At 44.1% G+C, this 19176-nt stretch overlaps 1 protein-coding gene across 9 annotated transcripts in view; it reads right to left on the bottom strand.

The window, feature by feature from the left end:
• PHACTR1 (phosphatase and actin regulator 1) overlaps positions 1-19176 on the bottom strand; it is a 430831-nt gene that overhangs the window by 11952 nt on the left and 399703 nt on the right. For all 9 annotated transcript variants that reach the window (XM_074944870.1, XM_074944866.1, XM_074944872.1 and 6 more), the window contains 2 exons: positions 17675-17736; positions 4423-4563 (listed from right to left, as the gene is read on the bottom strand). In XM_074944870.1, the coding sequence (XP_074800971.1) occupies positions 4423-4563; positions 17675-17736 (203 nt within the window). The remainder of the gene's footprint in view (positions 1-4422; positions 4564-17674; positions 17737-19176) is intronic.

Below are 19176 nucleotides of genomic sequence, written 5' to 3' on the forward strand. Positions count from 1 at the left end.
ACCTCTCACCTACGTCTGAGCTATTGAAGTCCTCAAATCATGGTTTAAAGACTTCAAGGAGCAGAGAATCCTCCAGCAAGTGACCCGTGCCCCATGCTACAGAGGAAGGCGAAAAACCTCCAGGGCCTCTTCCAATCTGCCATGGAGGAAAATTCCTTCCCGACCCCAAATATGGTGATCAGCAGAACCCTGGGCATATGGGCAAGATTCACCAGCCAGATACCCAGGAAAGAATTCTCTGTAGTAACTCAGATCCCACCCCATCTAACATCCCATCGGGCCTATTTACCATGAATATTTAAAAATCAATTAAATGCCAAAATCATGTTATTCCATCATACCATCTCCTCCATAAACGGATCAAGTTTAATCTTAAAGTCAGATAGGTCTTTTGCCCCCACTGCTTCCCTTGGAAGGCTATTCCAAAACTTCAGTCCTCTGATGGTTAGAAACCTTCGTCTAATTTCAAGTCTAAACTTCTCGATGACCAGTTTATATCCATTTGTTCTTGTGTCCACATTGGTACTGAGCTTAAATAATTCCTCTCCCCCTCCGGTATTTATCCCTCTGATATATTTATAGAGAGCTGCTGATGGTCTAGCCCAAGATCAAAAAACCTTGAACTTTGACTTTTTTTTCCCCATTGGTCTTATCAGTTTATGCTTCTACCTTACTGCCTGATTATGAAACCTTTTACTCATGTGAGTAATGCCACCGGTAAGTGCTACTCATGGGAGGAAGGGCTATCTCTAAGGAAATCTGCACTGGTATAACCCCCTAATACAGATAAATTACATCAGTGCAAAACAGGATATGTGCCAGTGTGATTTATCCAAGAGCAAACTGCCTTCATCTGGACTAGAACCGACGCTAGGCATAAACAGACTAAGGCTATGTTTACACTAGCACTTTCGTCATTAAAACTTGTCGCTCAGGGGTGTGAAAAAACCCACCCCCCAAACGACAATAGTTTTAAGGAGGAAAAGTGCCAGTGTGGACAGCGCTTCGTCGGCAGGAGCCATGCTTCCGGCAACAACGCTACCACCCCTCATTTATTTTGTCGCCGGGAGAGCTCTCTCCTGGCGACAAAGAGCGGCTACACAGTACACATTACAATGGTGCGGCTGCAGTAACACAGCCATGCCGTTGTAAGGTGAGCAGTGTAGACATAGCCTAACAATTGCTTAGGGCCCCGCGCAGCTTAAGGGGCCCCCAAAATATTCCTGCTGAGGGTCTCCAATGGGCTACCACTGCCACAAGCCCTAAGCCCGACTCTTTGCATGGGCTACAGAACTGGGCCCGTTGTGCTCTTCAAATACAGCTTTGTTGTTTTATTTACTTCGGAAATGACTGTCAGGCTGTGCCTTATCTATCACTGAAAAGACTGACTGTTTATGCAGCAGCTCAAGGGCCTGCCCTCAGCAGACTGATTTGCGACCTAAGTGACTGTGAAGGGCCACACAGGCGGCTGACTCCCACAAGGTCTGAAATCTATTACCCCATGCATTCCTGATCTATTGGTGAGATTTTAACATGCCCTTTTTATTCCTCAGACCATTACAGTTGGTAAAGATGAAGTCAGACTGAACACAATTCCGCACATCCAGAACACGGAGAGCAAGATTAACTTGACAAACAGAAAATCCACTAGAAAAATATATTTTTGCAATAAATCTTCGCCCTGGCCTGTGAAGACAGAGAGTTACTGAATAGTAGCTGTGGAGGGGAATAGTCTTTAATAGGGGAGTTTTGGTTTTGTCAGAGCTGGTTTCAAATTGTTTTTCTATTTTTTGTTTAAATGGTGCAAATGGTGATGTGGAAAAGCAGGCATTGCAGATGCTAGCAATCAGGATATTTTCCACAGGACCTGACCTGAAGAAGGAAAAATAGATTAGTGCACTTTTTTTGCTCCCTTATACATACAGAAGGAATGCCAAGCCTTGTTTCCTCTCTTTTGCTGGAGGTCTTGATCAGCGACCACAAGAACTCAGTGATACAGACTGGCTTTCTACATACACCATAAATAAGGGTCCCAGCTGCATTTTTCTCCCATATTTACTTTATTTCCTTTACTTTCTTTTTAATACTGGTACTTAGCACTTTTATACTACTTTTCAGCCACAGATCTACAAACACTTTACAAAGCTGGACAGGCATTATTATCCCCATTTTATAGATGAGGAAAAATAAAGTACGGATTGGTTAAGTTACTTGACTAAGGGCTTGTCCACAAAGGAAAGTTATGTTAGTATAAGCCAAGATGTGAATTGAAACTGATATAGTTATCTCCACATAATGCCCAGGATGGACAGTCTTATTCTGGAATAAGTAAGGCTTGTTTTGGTTTGGTTTTCATTGCTTTGGAAGGGATTAAAGTTAAACTGAAGAAAGCCACTCTTATACTAGAATCAGATTGTCCCCCTGGGTAGTTATACTGATATAACTATATTGGTTTAGCTATACTGGTGGTAACTGCTAACACATGTCTGTGTAGACCAGCCTTAGTTGCACAGTGAGTCAGCTGTAGGGCTAGGAATAGAAATCAGGGCTCCCAGTCTTATTTCCTGTCCACTGGACTACACAGTCTGGTGGTAACATGCTGGGTTGACACAGTTCCACATTAAAAAAAATGTAGACCCTGATTTTCATTACACTACGGACCCTTTAAATCACACTGGCAATATAAAGGGGCCAAAGAGTGGATGTAACATTTCTCAGGCCCACAGTCTTGTCTGTCTTGAGAACTGCAATAAAAAGTTTAAATTTCTCTGTCTCACTTTGTGGACGCTATCACTTTGTCTCTGCTTGAGATAGACATTACACTCTACATAGTAGGACAAAGAAACATGCAGAAACAGCCTGAACTATGAATACAGTCCACCTTCTTTCTGCAACCTCAGTGTGATTTATAGAATGTCAGGGCATTAAGCCCTTTGCTGCTAGTTCCCACCACAGACTCAACGTGGTGGTAGAATATCGGCATAACTGATGTGCCGAACTCCACTAACGCTCAAAAGAAGGTGCACTTGATACAGAGAACTGCTTTTCTCAATATATATGACACACAAGACAATAATTAGGTGGTTAAAAAACCTTTGGGGAGCAGGAAAGAACATAAGAACAGCCATACTGGGTCAGACCAATGGTCCATCTAGCCCAGTATCCTGTCTTTGACAGTGGCCAATGCCAGATTCTTCAAAGGGAATGAACAGAACAGGGCAATCTTCAGGTGATCCAAAATCATGTTCTATCCCTCCTGCCTTAAGATAAAGATACTGGGTAAAATTTCCAAAAGCAAACAGGACCGGCTCTACGTTTTTTGCTGCCCCAAGCAAAAAATTTGCCACCCCAAGCTCCGAGAGCGCAATTGCCCAAGCAAAAAAAAAAAAAAAAAAAAAAGGGTGGCTGGAACGCCGCCCCTGGACTTGTGCCGCCCCAAGCAGGTGCTTGCTTTGCTGGTGCCCAGAGCCGGTCCTGAAAGCAAATGAGTCCCAATGGCTTTCTATTGGACAGGTGCTTTTGACAATTTTATCCATTGACATTTTGCACCCAAGGATTAATTAATTATGCGACTACAGCTTTGGTGAGTGCCACTGAGGTACTGGTTCATTAATTCTGTCTCCCGGTATCATGCGCAACCTTGCTTGTAGGAGCACCCCACCCATAAAGTGGTAGAATTACTCAGCGCAACCAACCGACACACATGCACAAATACAAGGGCAGTCAGCAAGGTCTCTTCCTCACAGGGCCTGATTCCCCTCTAATGCTGATTTTACACCAGTGTAACTCCATTGATTTCACTGGAATTAGTCCTGGTTTACTGGGATTGGCAAATGAGGCTCAACGTTTCCAACCAGAAAACAAAATAAATTAACATAAGCAGAAAAGGAACAGAAAACTCATCAGCTCCAAGTTCAACACAGCCCTGCAACCCTGGATGGTCAGTACCCTCCCAAAGGCATTTCACCCTCTATCTTCCAGCCAGCCGCTCTTAGGCCTTGTCTACATACAAAAGTCGTACTATTTTAACTATACAGGTATAGATAAAGCAGTACAATCCCTCTAGTGTTGATGCAGATATATGCTGGGATAAAAGAGGTTACACCAGTATAGTTTATTCCTGTATAGGAAGAGGAATAAAAGTTATACTGATATAAAGCACCTTTGTATAGGTAGATCTGCATCCACACTAGGGAATGTTCTGGCATAACTATATTAATTACAATCGCATTCCTAACCAGCATAGCTATGCAGATACAAAATCTGTGGGTAGACCAGGCATTCTAGCCTTTCCCCTGTACACCTTTGGAAGGAGACTGAATTGAGGGTAGGCCCTTGTTCGCAGTGTCATGTCACACCAGCATTACAGAACCTTGTGATCAACACACAGCTCCTATCCCATCCTAAGCTCACTGGGCTTACTTTGTCGGCGGCTGAGAGTCGCGTCCAGGGTTTGTCCGCCCTCCTGTCATAGTCCTGAGCATCTGCCACTTCCACGTAGTCACTGAAGCGGATGAGGATCTTTTTCTCACGCAGCTCTTCCACTGTGGGCCTTTGGCTCAGCTGCAGGTACAGGGGGAGAAAGGGCACCATAACTTAATTCCTCCCCACTCGCCAGTGTTATTCATTGAGTTATTTTACAGGCAGAATGACCATAATGATAGCAGGTCCCAATGGTAACACGGCCAGCTTCATTAGTTTTAATTATCTTCTGCATAGTCACTGGCTGGAAGACAAGCCACTGTTTTGCCTTCTGAATACCAGATATGAGGGTGCAAAAAGGCCCTAGAGTTGGAGTAGCTGGTTGCAGGAGGATCCCTCAGTGGCACAGAGTCGGCATAGCAACTTATATGCCATCCCCCCTATGGCTGGAGTAGGGGCAGTAGGTTGGGGAGGGAGTGGGGCTGGAACGTCCCTATGCTTCACTGATCCCTGGCTGCTGTTGATACCCAGCAGAAGTCAAGCTAATACCAGAGACTGGCCCAGTGCACAACAGGCACAGGAAGATCAGGAGAGCACAAAGGTGACTAGCCACCTTCACGCACCTCCTAGGGAGACCAGACGTCTGATATTATCGGCACTGTTGCAGTATAAGGGGCTTTGTCTGACATAGGCAACTATATTTCCTCCCCCCGCCCCCCCCCCCAAAATAAAAAAGTGTCCCGATTTTTGACACTTGTTATTTGGTCACCCTAGCACCTCCCCACCCCCACGCCCACTCCTGGGTTGTGATGTGTGCTCTTCTGCTGTACCGGAGGCTGCAGGCTGAGGAAGTGAGCCTGTCCCTTTCTGAATTATGATCTAAAGGTGACAAAGCACCATTACTTACCATTGTAATACCTCAGGGAAAGGAAGGCAGGATGGCTTTTGCTCATTAAGCTTTTCACTTTATGCTTTAGTTTGATTTTTTGTCACAGCATATTGGATTTTTTTAAAGATTATATTGAGTACAAGCAAAAATGTTCAGGCACGTATTGCATCATGTCAAGAAACCATCTTCATTGTTCCAAAGCAATTTTTCTGAGTTCTGCAGAAATGTAGGCCAACCATGCTTAAAAACACAAATCAGAAATAATATGCCCATAGTCCACACATACTGTAGTCATGTACCCAAGGGCAGAATTTGGCTGTAAGGGATTTATTCTCTTTGAATGCACAGAATTGCCATTACTGTCAATTGGAATTATATGTACTTTTCTAAAGAAGAGACTATATATACATATTCAATGCAAACAGTTGCATTAATCCAACATTATAGCTGAACAGTTAAACTCACAGTATGTAAGAAACTGCAAAAATTAAAGTTCCAATAGCAATTTTAACTTGGCCATGTTGCCCATATGATAAGCTTTATGGCACAAAATACATTCTATATTACCTCAGACCTTAGTCCATCCTGTGTTTTGCTGCACATTGGGCTACCCACATTTTCCATCCTTGCCTGTCAACTGCCCTTCTCTCCAAATCTTCCCATTTCATGTTGAGGTGCTTGATGTTGTTCAGAACTGTTCGTTATTCGCAGTCTTCCTCTCTTTCTTCTTGCGTTTTCTGGCTTCCATTCAAGGGTGGTATTTGGTAAGTGTTCTTTTTCCATTCTCAGCACATGTCCCAGCCACTGATCTCTTCTTTTGTAGATTATCTGTGAGAGGGTGCCTTGTCCAGTAATTTTCCTGACTTCTTCATTCATCTTCCTATCTTTATAGGTTATTCCCAATATTCTTCTCAGACATTTGTGATGAAATGCAACAAAATATGACGGAGGAGAACGTGCCGGAAGAATGGACCCTCGGTATCATAATCAAGTTACCAAAGAAAGGTGATCTAAATAATTGTTCAAATTGGAGGGGAGTAACACTTCTTTCTATCTGTCACAAGAAAAGTATTAGCAGCAGTCCTCCTGAACAGAATGAAAGGAAAGATGGATGCCATCCTACGTGAACAACAATCTGGATGTAGACAAGGGAGATCGTGCACAGATGCTGTTTTCTCCCTGAGACGGATTATTGAGACCACAGTTGAATTCCAAGGCAGTCTTGCCATCAATTTTGTGGACTTTCAAAAGGCATTCGACAGTGTAAATGGAGAAACAATGTGGAAAATTGTGAAACAATACGGAATTCCAACAAAATTAATTAACATTATGAAGGCATTCTACACCAACTCAAAATGCTGCATTAAAATGGAAAATGGATTGAGTAAGCCATTCAACATTTTATATACATAACATATAATGCTACCCAGTTAACTAGAAAAACAGAAATGGTAAATACTACACATGTGCAACATAGCTGAGCTAATAGTGCTGGGATAATCTTAATTTTTGCATTTCTTAATTTTGATTAAAAGTTTCAAATAAGCCGAAGGGCAACATCTTCAAAAATGCCTAAGTGACTTAGGAGCCTAAGCCCCATATTCAGAACTGACTGAGGCCCAGATCCTCAAAGGTATTTAGGCCGTCAACTGATACGAGTTAGGTGCCTAAATTTCTTTGAGGACCTGGGCTGCAATTACCTCCCCACCGAAATTCTAGTGACTTTCAATGAGCTTTAGGCTCCTAAGTGCCTAAATTGTTTTTGAAAATCACTTAGATGGTTTGAAAATTTACCCTTTGTGATTTCTGTGCAACTCCAATGGTGCACTAACAGTTTTTCCTCAATGTTACATTTCCTAAGCTTTTTAAAGAAAAAAAGATTAAAAAAAGCCCATACTTAATGATGATACCATTTCAATGGTGACAATTAGGCTTTGGTGTTCACACATCACTGAGGTGAATGGGGCAAATTCCTATGTTTGCTGCTGCTACTGTATGGATGAAAATAATTTTCTGCAAGGCTGATTTAACAGGGAAGAAGCTGATTGCAGAATATTGCTGATGCAGCCAAAATTTCTTATTACAACAGAAAAAAGAAAGATTACTATTTGCAGAATATTGCTGATGCAGCTGAAATTGCAGAGATCCTAAAAGCAGCTGTTCTCTCTCACACCATGTTTTGATAGGAAGTCAGAGTTTTATGGGAGGATTTTGTGGTGTGTATTTCACTAAAACAATTACAATCACTTTTACGCAAACTGTACTAACAGTGGCCTGAGAACAGTAGCTACTGCCTATGCCCAATCCCACGCTCAGGAAAAACAGCAGACACTGAGCATGCTGGGTTGGGCGGGGAAAATGCACATTGTGATGTCAAAGCGGGGCTTTGTTAAACTCTGCTAATAACATCGCAAGCCATCTTGTTTTTTGAAAACAACAGTGCACCTCGGCTTGTACAATATTTTTCGCTACTTTTGTGAACTATTTGTTCCAGGCAATAATACAAAGCTATCTTTGGGATACACAGTACTTTGTCAGTCAAGCTGAAAAGAGAAATGTGTATAAAGTACAACTGTCTCTGTGGTTCTCTCCACTACAGAGATAACCAACAACCAATAAGGTTGGCTGAAACATGATTATGTTATAAACACACTCTCTCATTACTTAGCAGGGCAGAAAAAGCAAAACCACCACCTGCAAAACATGGTAAGGAGCCATTTATAGGCTATATCAGGGTTAATGCATGGTTCTCGAACATGTTTTTTTTCTGTCCTCAAAAGCAAGGAAAACAAAACATGTTTGGGCTGTAACTGTGGTTATTTTTATCTCGTAGATGGTCCTTCTCTCTGTGTATTACAGCTCACATCTAATATAATTGTGAATTATGTGTTAGGGGTTCCGTGCATGTGAAAATAATAGAGAAACAAATGCTGTCAACTCTGTTAACATTACAACATTGCTGTTCAGGCAGCTCTGCAGCAGGTTAAACATGATTATTTCTCCTCTAAATTTTTATCTAACCCGCAAATGAGCCACTAAGAAAATCCCCAAACCACCCCTACATTTAAATAATATCACGGCAGGAATGAAAAGCAAGGACATTCAAAGATAAGTTTGACACTCCATCTTTTATTTGAGTCAACGTGCCTCTTTTCCCTACGACATGAATTAAGGAAGTGTCAGTGTGTCTCTTCATTTCTGAGCTCGTCAGTTCATGACAGACCTTGGTCGTTATTTAAAAGTAGAGATTTTTTCTTTGGTATTTAATGCCCTATTTATATAGTAGGGGATGACATTTGATCAAAAGATGAAAGCGTGTCAACTAAATGCAGTTTTTAAAAGATGGATTCAAAGGAAACACTGAAGTCAATTTTTACAGATTTTGACTGATAAATTACTGCAGTCCTTTTGGGGTGAGGGAAGGCTTTTTTTATACACTTGTTTTTCTTTCATAGCTCCTTGCCCTTTTAACCTGATTTAATATTTGGGCGGTGTTGCCATACTAAATTATTTGCTTATTTTCCCTGCAGGAGGCAGACACGAGGATGCCGTTTGATGCACCATGGCATACAGTGCCAAGCTAGTGCGTGGATATATGGGTGGGTGGTGCTTCTCACATGTCAAGGAGGCACAGGTGCCAAGCGGCTTCAATGCCATGGAACTTTGAAGTTTATTTCATTAAGGTGTGTTAGCTCAAAATTGCAACAAAGGCTTGAACAGCTTAGGAGTAGGGCTTGTACGTGCTATGGTCATACAAAGAATATTGATAATTATATATACGCACATATATATAATTTTTATAATAAAAATCATATATACACACACTAAATACTCAGTACGTTAAACCAAATAAGGATCTGATAATAATAAACAAAAGAAGAGACTACTACAAAGAACGTGTGTGCTTTAGATAGACTGCAATAAATAAGGCGGTTATTTACATAGTTAACATATTGATCTGTTAGCAATTCGTTTTTGTTCTATTTCGATTAAGTCCTGTTATTTACAGTCTCTCTTAGGGCCCAATACTGCACAGGATGAGCACCTCTTGTACCCTGCTAAGCATCCTCAGCTCCCAGTGGGTGTGATTCTCCAAGGTGTAGAGAACCCTCAAATCCTACTGATCTCAGTGGCAGTTCAGGATGCTCAGTACTTTGCAGGGCTGGGTCCTTAAGCAGAAAAACAGTATATACCACTTCAGCGTTTGTTCTTGGCAAGGACATTCAGGTTATTTGCTTTGAGACCTTTGCTGGGAATTTAGTTTATACCTCCTGAGCTACAGTATCTTGGGTCAAAAGTAACTACTTAGTGGACAACTAGTAAAATGGATGACTGCTCCTCATAATGGTCAGGTGGGATACATCACCATTATAAAAAAAGTGAAACTTGCTTCAAGCATTCAGTCAAGAGTCTGACACAACTGGTTGCTTAATGAAGGTGGTCTACTCATAAAGATGGAGAAGAATTGTACCCAGTGGATGAAGCCCTGGCTTCATCAAGTCAATGAATGTTTTGCTACAGACTTTAATGAAGCTAAGCTCTCTCCCCGTGTGCTTAGGAATGCTTTGGGGCAGTGTTTTAGGATGGGAAGTTTCCTAAAAAAGCTGGTGTTCACTAGCACAGGTTTCACTGTCAATATCTGGAATGAGCAATTTTTAAGCAGAGGGAATTCTCGTTGCTCCCATCTGTGATGGCAATGAGATATGCATGTATCTTTTCCTCCTTCTGGGTGTATATGGGGGGGCCTGTGTGTGAATATTGGGGAGTTGGGGAATGTAATCTCTTGGGCTGGATATTGGTCTCACATTAGGGAAATCAGGAGGAACGCCCCTGAAGTCAATAGAGTTCCATCAGTGTAAATGAGATCAGAACCAGCTCTCTGTATGGAAGGGGGGAGGGGGCAGGGGAAAAAGGGGATTTCTTTCAGTGTTGTCAGGAACATTGGAGATAAAACAGCAGCTAATTGCAACCCTTGGTAACAACCCCGTTTGCAAGCTAAAACAAAATAAAGTGCTGTCTCCTCAGGTTGGCAAACCAAACCACCGATCCCCTGTATAGCAGAGACTAACATAGTGTTCAGCAATCTGTCCTGGGGATGTTACTGGGTATGCAACTAAATGCTGAACTTGCTCTGTATTTCTAGTGTAACAGCAGCTGAGGGCTTGGCTATTCAAGGAATTCATGGGGAAGTCAGTGCGAAATAGCAAGGATGTGAATTTAAAGTGCAATAGCTATTCTGCACTAGCTCCCCATGTGTACACTCTTACTCTGCACTAAGAGTGCCTTTGTGGGGTTTAGCTTAATCCACTTCCAAAGTGGATAAACCAATATCAACCAAGGAATTGTTAGTGCGGAGTAAGAGTGTTCACATGGGAAGTTAGTGCAGAATAGCTCTTCTGTACTAGCTATTATGGGCTTTTCCCCACAGGCGACAAGCCCTAAGATGTTGCTGTAGCCCGTCACTTAATCATTATCTCCTTAGGGTTCTGTGGAAGTTCTAATGGGGTGTTTACTCTCACACTATCCACCCCAGTTTCCATCAAAATTCATGCACCGCTAACAGACAATAAATTCCTCGCAGCGTTTCCCGATGGCTCAGAACCTCTAAAGGAAGGTTACTCACCTGTAATCAGAATTCTTCAAGATGGACTCTGCAGGATCACACACTTTGGATATACCAGTGGCACAGGTCATACTGGGGTAGCTTCTAGTAGCAGTGTCTGTTGGAGTGCCCCCTTCCTCGTGGCTCTGAATGGTTGGGGGGCAGGGCTATACCGTGGGTGCACGGTGTGCGAATCACCTCAGTTCTTTTCATTACCCCCCTCAGGTACAAAACTAAAATTAGGATTCTGAGGAAGACGGAGAGGTGGGCAGGGGAGTGTGACTGTGCAGAGTCCATCTTGAAGAACTCCTGTTACAGGTGAGTAAACTTCGTTCTTCTTCAAGTGGTCTCTGCGCATCTGGGGAGTTTGTCAAGTAGCATTATTCTCTCTGGCTGGTGCGATGAGCTGGCTTGCTTAAAAAAGAGACTGTCATATGGCGTTACCAAATTGCGGACTTTACTTCTTCTTGCTCTTTGAACAGCAGCCACTGCCACCATCCTGGATGTATCTGGCAGGATGGGAACCCGCAGGATGCAACTGGTATAGCTTATCTGATTTTTTAAAAATTGTCTGTCCAGATGATGGATTAGCCAGGTATTTACTGCAGACACTAATAAACCATCTCGAGCTGGCAGGCTAATCTTACTCCTAGAAAGTGATCCCAGAACTCTGAAACCAGGCATACCATTTCTAAATTTACAAAAGAGAGGGTTTAGAAAAACGGCAGGGCAAGGGGCACCCCCCTTGGACCCTGGTTTCTTTGCTGTCGTTAATTCTGACACATCAGATCCTTAGTTAAAAAAAACAAGAAAAGAAAAGAAAAGAATGTAAAACGAATTAAAATCTAATTGAAGGCTGCTGCACAGGGAAAGATCCAAAGACCTGGCAAGGCTCCTGGTCCATCTGCTACCATGGTTGGAAGGAACGAAGGCAGTTTGTGTGCCAGGCCCTGACATTTGGAGCTGCAAGAGGAAGAGCTGGGGCCAGGAGAGTGCTCCCCAATGGGCACTGCTAACAGAAGATTCTGCTCGTTCAAGATGCACTGTCAGTTCATTCCAAGAGTGGGAATGTGCAGAGGCCACCTGAAGAAGAACATGTAGTTTTGGCCCTGTTTTCAGTAAGACGCTGCAGGGAAGGCTGAGGCATGACAGCTGGGCAATGTATTCACACTCTCCAGGGCCAAGAAAGCCTGCACAGTGGTGAGCGCTATGTAAATAACTAGATAGAGATGTATGTATATAGTGAAATCCACAAGCTGGAATTAGTCTGCCAGGACAACACAGGCAAAAAACCAGTTTACAAAACCAAACTGAACTTTCTGTGGGTTAGGCTATCAGCATTTGAGCCATACAGGAAACAACTGTTGCATTTTAAGTTGCCATAGGAAAGGAGGAGGTGCAAACAATCTGTACAGACTCCCCAACAACCCCTGTGATGTTCATCTGCAGCCTCTGCTGTTTTCCCTCACCATCCTGAAACTCCTTGATGCTTCCTGCTGACACACTCTCTCTCCCTGTCTCTCCAGTGCTTCGCTTACTCTGAAGTTTTTGATCCATCTACAGTGCCCTCAGACCATTGATCCATTCTTAAGGACTTCCATACACTCCTCAGGAATGCGTTACTCTGTCCCTGATCTGGATCTAGGTCTGTGAGAGATTTATTTCAGCTTTTAGATTTACAGTAAATCTAAGTTGCTCTTTGAATAGCACTGAGGATTTCTGTGTAATGAAGCTTGTGAAATCATCAACGGCTCCTTTCCAATCCTTTCTGGGCTGAGAAGAGGTCTCCATTTGGATGTCTGTATTAAAAACGTAACCTTTAACAGTTTGTCCATGGGGTAAAATCTCATGTCCTTATAGTGCGTCATATTTCAATATATCATCATCATGCTGTCTCAAAAGGCCAGCCCAGAAGATTTTCAAGGACACTGTCAGTGGTGCTCGCAGCCACACACATATTATGCACGGTGCATAGCACTGCCAGGGGTACCAGTTGGGCAGCAGGTTTGCCCAGAGGTATGGGGGGGGGAAGGGGCAGTTTGTCTTTGGCCTCCCATTTAAGAGGGGGGCCCCCAAATCAAATGGTGTTGCAAGCTGGCATGTGAGGTCACAACGCCATGCAGGTTTGGCTCAGTGGCTCCTGGATGGAGTGGCTGCTGGGCAAACCCAACCACATACCACACAACAGAACCACTAACCCAGGAACCTATCCTTGCAACAAAGCCCGTTGCCAACTGTGCCCACATATCTATTCAGGGAACACCATCACAGGGCCTAACAACATCAGCCACACTATCAGAGGCTCGTTCACCTGCACATCCACCAATGTGATATATGCCATCATGTGCCAGCAATGCCCCTCTGCCATGTACATTGGTCAAACTGGACAGTCTCTACGTAAAAGAATAAATGGACACAAATCAGATGTTAAGAATTATAACATTCATAAACCAGTCGGAGAACACTTCAATCTCTCTGGTCACGCAATCACAGACATGAGGGTTGCTATCTTAAAGCAAAAAAACTTCAAATCCAGACTCCAGCGAGAAACTGCTGAATTGGAATTCATTTGCAAATTGGATACTATTAATTTGGGCTTGAATAGAGACTGGGAGTGGCTAAGTCATTATGCAAGGTAGCCTAACCCCCCCCCCCCCCCCAAGACGTTCTGGTTAAACTTGGATTATTGCTGTGCACATTGTAAGATGAGCTATTGCCAGCAGGAGAGTGAGTTTGTGTGTGTGGTTTTTGGAGGGGGGTGTGTGTGTGTGTGGGGGGGGGTGGCGGTGGTGAGAAAACCTGGATTAGTGCTGGAAATGACCCACCTTGATTATCATGAGCATTATAAAGAGAGGTTTCAAAGAGGGATGGGCTATTACCAGCAGGAGAGTGAGTTTGTATGTGTGTCTGTGGGGGGGGCGGGGGGAAGGGTGAGAAAACCTGGATTTGTGCTGGAAATGGCCCTCCCTTGATGATCACTTTAGATAAGCTGTTACGAGCAGGACAGTGGGGTGGGAGGAAGTTTTGTTTCATGGTCTCTGTGTGTATATAATGTCTTCTGCAGTTTCCACAATATGCTATGCATCCGATGAAGTGAGCTGTAGCTCACGAAAGCTCATGCTCAAATAAACTGGTTAGTCTCTAAGGTGCCACAAGTACTCCTTTTCTTTTTTCTTTTTACGAATACAGACTAACACGGCTGTTACTCTGAAACCTGAGGGTGATTGTGACCCTGTATGCCAATTTGCAATGCCCAGAGCCAGGAACCAGGCTCAGCCCCCTGGGATAGGTGCCCAGCCATTGCAGGGTGAGCGTGGTTCACGTGAAGAATTTCTGGAGGTGCCCCTGGACACCGAAGAGGAACTGTTCCACTGAAGACAGGATGGTCTCACAAAATCAGATGGGTAACAATTTGTGTTGTTTAATGTTCTTACAGTTAAGAGACTTTAGAATGGAAACTACAGAAGCGTCTTTCCCTGTTGTTGTTAGACATACAATGCTACTTGAATAAAGCTCTGCATATATTTCTTCACTTTGAATTTGCTGTGTGTGTGCGCGTGTGCATTAAATACCACCTGGAAACAGGCAGGTATAGTGGAGTAAACATTTGGAAAGACCAGTTAGCTGTGTCCACGATCTCAGGTTTAACATTCCTTGCTAATTAGACTCCAGTACAGCTGGGCAGAGAGAACCTGCCATGGTACTCAAGATGCAAAGACATATCTGGGCCATATTCATGAAAGTGAGAGCTTGGGGAATAATTGGAATCTTTCTGAAATTCACCAGGTACTTGGCATTCCTAATTGTTATTTGTAAACTTTCAAACTTTATTCATTCCTTCTCTCTAGTGATTTCTGAGCATTTGTTCTCTACAGGGACACAGTACATTTGTAGATCACAGGAAAATCCAATATTAGTGAAGTACCATGGTTCTTTCTGTATGATTACAGACAATTAGAAGCTGTCACTAGAACAATTAGTTTACAAATTGAAAACAGATAAACAACCTAAGCCATGTATCCACTTAGGGCTTGATCCCAGGAGCTTTCCATGCACAAAGCTCCCACTGAAATTCAGTGTGATTATAGTATGTGTAGAGCTCATGAGATCAGATCCTTATTTAGCAAAAGTCCAGAAAGGGCCAAAAGGAATGTGTCTAGATATGAGCGTCAAAGAACCTAGTTTAATAGGAACGGAGGGTGTGCAGTACCAGGCTCAACTGTTGCTATTGTTTGCAAGTGCAAACAGGAACTGCCTGTCAAGTAACTGAAATCTTCAGGCTCACAGGTACAGTTGCAGTTATACAGTAGACCAGTGGTCACCAACTGGTCGATCACGATCGACGGTCGATCCTCGAGGATCTCCCAGTCGATCACGATCTCCGGCGGCACAGTGGGGCTGCCACTAAGACAGGCTCCCTGCCTGTCCCGCCCCATGGCGCTCCCGGAAGCAGCCAGCGCATCCCCAGGGGCAGGGGGCGAAGGGGTCTCCCTCCACACGCTGCTCCTGCTTGCAAGCACTGCCGCCGCAGTTCCCATTGGCCGGTAACGGGAAGCTGTGGCCAATGGAAGCTGCGGGAGTGGTGCTTGCAGAGAGGGGCAGCGTGCGGAGCCACATGCCACCCGTCCCTGCCCAGGATCCTCAGGGGCACATTGGCCCCTTCCGGGAGGAGCGTGGGGCCGGGGTAGGCAGGGAGACTGCCTTAGTAGCAGCCATGCTGCACCGCTGACCAGGAGCTGCCAGAGGTAAGTGCTGTCTGGTGGGAGGCTGCATCCCAAGCCCCAGCCCTGAGCCCCCTCCCAGAGCCAGCACCCCGTACCCCCTCCTGCACCCCAACCCCCTGCCCCAGGCTCAGCCCAGAGCCCCCTCCCACACTGCAAACCCCTCAGCTCCAGCCCAGAGCCCGCACCCCCTCCCAAACCCCTACCCCAGATTGGTGAAAGTGATTGAGGGTGGGGGGGGGGTGGAGTGAATGGGGCGGGACTTTGGGGAAGGGGCAGGGACTTGGGGAAGGGGCAGTGTAGATTCTGGGTTGTCCTTAAATTCAAAAAATGATCTTGGGCATAAAAAGGTTTGAGAACAATGCAGTAGACAGAACACTTTAGTCCTTGTAGCGGTGACCTCTTCAGTGCAAGTAGCTGTTCTTGCCTTCTGCATTTCCTGAAGGGCGGATGTGTGGCGGGGAACTGTACAGTGACAGGGCAAGTTGGTGTATGAAAGCCAGATTCTTTGGCAATTATTTGTTTGTGTGTGTAATATTTCTATCTTGCAGGTCTGTTTAGCAAATAGCACTACCATTTGGACTGGATTCCTGTACATGTTTGCCAGTCTAAATACAACAAGAATGAAAGACTTGCAAAATGATATTTGCAATTTCTGTGCAGAGATTAACACAAGCTTTGCCTTGAAGTAGGTGCAATGTGAATTGATTCTTTTCCTCAAACATTGGTATAGCAGGATGGCAGTGAAAGTGTACTTAGACTTGTTGTCAGGATTTTTTTTTTTAAACAATATAGCTCAGTGGGCAAATCCTCATCTGTAAATTGGCCTACCTATATTGACAAGATAGAGCTATGTTGATTTACACAGACTGAGACTCTGGGCCATTATTTCTAAGGGTGAAAGAAGCCAGGTTGTACAGAAGACAAACTGACCCAAAAATTAGCCTGGAATTAAAACTTTTTTTTTCACATTGCAACAAATATCCTGTTTATAGCCCTTTCTCAGTTTTATTATTTATATATTTTACTACTGTCTATTCAACTTCTTGGTGTTTATAAAATTGTTTGGACAAGAGAACTATTTAACCGTATGAGTTCACAGTGGTGCTTCTTCCATCTCTCTCCTCATATGGGAAATATTGATACAAACTGCAAAACAAACTTTATTTAAAAAGAACAGGCAAGGTCCTGAACGAATATAAATGAGTATAGTGCCGCTGAAATCAATGGCTCCATGACAGTGGTGGGCAACCAGTGGCACGTCAGGGTAATCCGCTGGCGAGCTGCGACACAGTTTGTTTGCATTGACCGTCCGCAGGCACGGCCGCCCGCAGCTCCCAGTGGCCAATGGGAGCTGTGGGAAGTGGGGGAGGGCTGCAGGTTGCCCACCACTGCTCTGATGAGGATTCACACCAGCTCACCAAGTATATATAAAATTACTACTGTTTACCCTTAAGAGTAGAAGAATCATAGATGGAAAAGACCTATTAGGTCATCTAATCCATCCCCTTTTGCCAAGACAGGATTGTTCCCTTTCCTGCATTACACACTATCTCTACTGCTTTGTTCCTATCTAGTTTTAAATGTCTCAGGCAATAGTTCTCTTCCATTAAAAGTCCATTCCCCGGTATAATGCGTCTTGAGTAGGATTTTCAAAAGCACTCAGCATTGCCTTAACGCTGCTCCTATAGAAATCATTGGGAGCCACTGACTTCAATGGAAATAGCATTAGACCAATGCTAAGCCTTTACTCTTCCTTGTTACGCCTAAGAAATGCTTTCCTGCTCTTGAGCCTAAATTCTCCTTTGCTTATTTTCATTCCATTATTTCTAATAATTGCCCTGGAAGTCCCCAGAGATGCTTCTCTCTTTCCCCTGGGTTTTCACCCTTAAAATGCATAGACAGTTGTTTAAGATTTCGTTCAATAATATTTCAAGTTCTCTTTTTAAAAAGGGTGCTCTGGAAAAGAAAAAGGCAAAGAATTATGCAGTCAGTAGAAAGTTCCAGCTGGACTACAACAGTATAAAAGTTGCCTCTCACCTTGCGTGTTAATCTTCTCTTTATCTCCCGTTTTTCCTCCTGCTCCTCTTGCTCATTCCGAGCTAGAAAAAGATTTACATGATTCTAGACTGTTGGCATGATCAAAATGCACAGTATGCAACAAATAAGCCTCTACGTCAGTATACTTATGGTTAGGGCCCTCCAAATTCAGGGCCCATTTTGGTCAATTTCACAGTCACAGGATTTTAAAAATCGTACATTACATGATTTCAGCTTTTTAAATCTGAAATGTCACGGTTTTATAATTGTAGGGATCCTGACCCAAAAAGGAGTTGTGTGTGTGTGTATGTCACAAGGTTATTGTAGCGGGGGTTGCGGTACTGCTACCTTTTTATGCTGCTGCTGGTGGTGGCACTGCCATCAGAGCTGGGCAGCTGGAGAGCGGCAGCTGCTGGCTGGGATCCCAGCTCTGAAGGCAGAGTCACCACCACCAGCAGCGTGGAAGTAAGGATGGCATGGTATGGTATTGCCACCCTCTGCGCTGCGGCCTTCAGAGCTGGGCCCTTGGTCAGCAGCCACCACTCTGGCTGCCCAGCTCTGAAGACAGCAGCACAGAAGTAAGGATGGCATGGTATGGTATTGCCACCCTTACTTTTGTACTGCTGCTGGCTGGGCGCCTGGCCAGCAGCCACCGCTCTCCGACCGCTTAGCTCTGCAGGCAGTGCAGAAGTAAGGCTGGCAATACTGTGACCCCCTTAAAATAACCTTGTGACCCTCCTGCCACTCCTTTTTGGGTCAGGACCCCCAACTTGAGAAACACTGGTCTCCCCCATGAAATCTGTATAATATAGGGTAAAAGCACACAAAAGACCAGATTTCATGGGGGAAAACCAGATTTCACAGTCTATGGCGTGTTTTTCATGACCGTGAGTTTGGTAGGGCCCTACTTATGTTTCAGGGCTTGACAGATGCAGAGAAAGTGCTTCTGGGAACAGCAAACTTCCCTACCCACTTGCTACTGCACTTCCTTCTGTGCCTCATGAAATATCCACATCTTCTGCCTCAGTATCACTATGAATTTTACTTCATTGTGTGTTTCACTTTCTAGCATTACCAGGCAGACAGCCAGTGCTTCAGAAACCACTGTCTGCATTCTGGTGGCCTAGCGGTGGACAGTGATAATACAGCTAGCCTCTGAGAAGAACAGGCTGAGAGGGCAGGAGTTCGGGATGAAGCAGAAGTATTTTTTCCCTGGCCACAGAATAATTTGCCCACAGCTACTCAGTGGAGGGTCTGGAAATGAAACTCACAATAGGGGTACTGGGTAAAGTCCCAGGCACAGCACACAGAATAGCCTGCCATTATCTGAGCTATTGTCTAACAGAGTGGTGAGAAGGGCCTTCTGATATGGGCCTTGCATAGCACAGCACAGGAGCACAACAGCCAACACTGGGGACAACACGCTTCACAAACTAAAACCAAATAGGCCACATGGCAGTTTCTTACCAAGACAAGCCTGTGTCACAAAGGCTCAGGAAAGT

Source organism: Natator depressus, chromosome 2, assembly GCF_965152275.1.
Source record: "Natator depressus isolate rNatDep1 chromosome 2, rNatDep2.hap1, whole genome shotgun sequence".
In the NCBI taxonomy this organism is placed as follows: Eukaryota; Metazoa; Chordata; order Testudines; family Cheloniidae; genus Natator; species Natator depressus.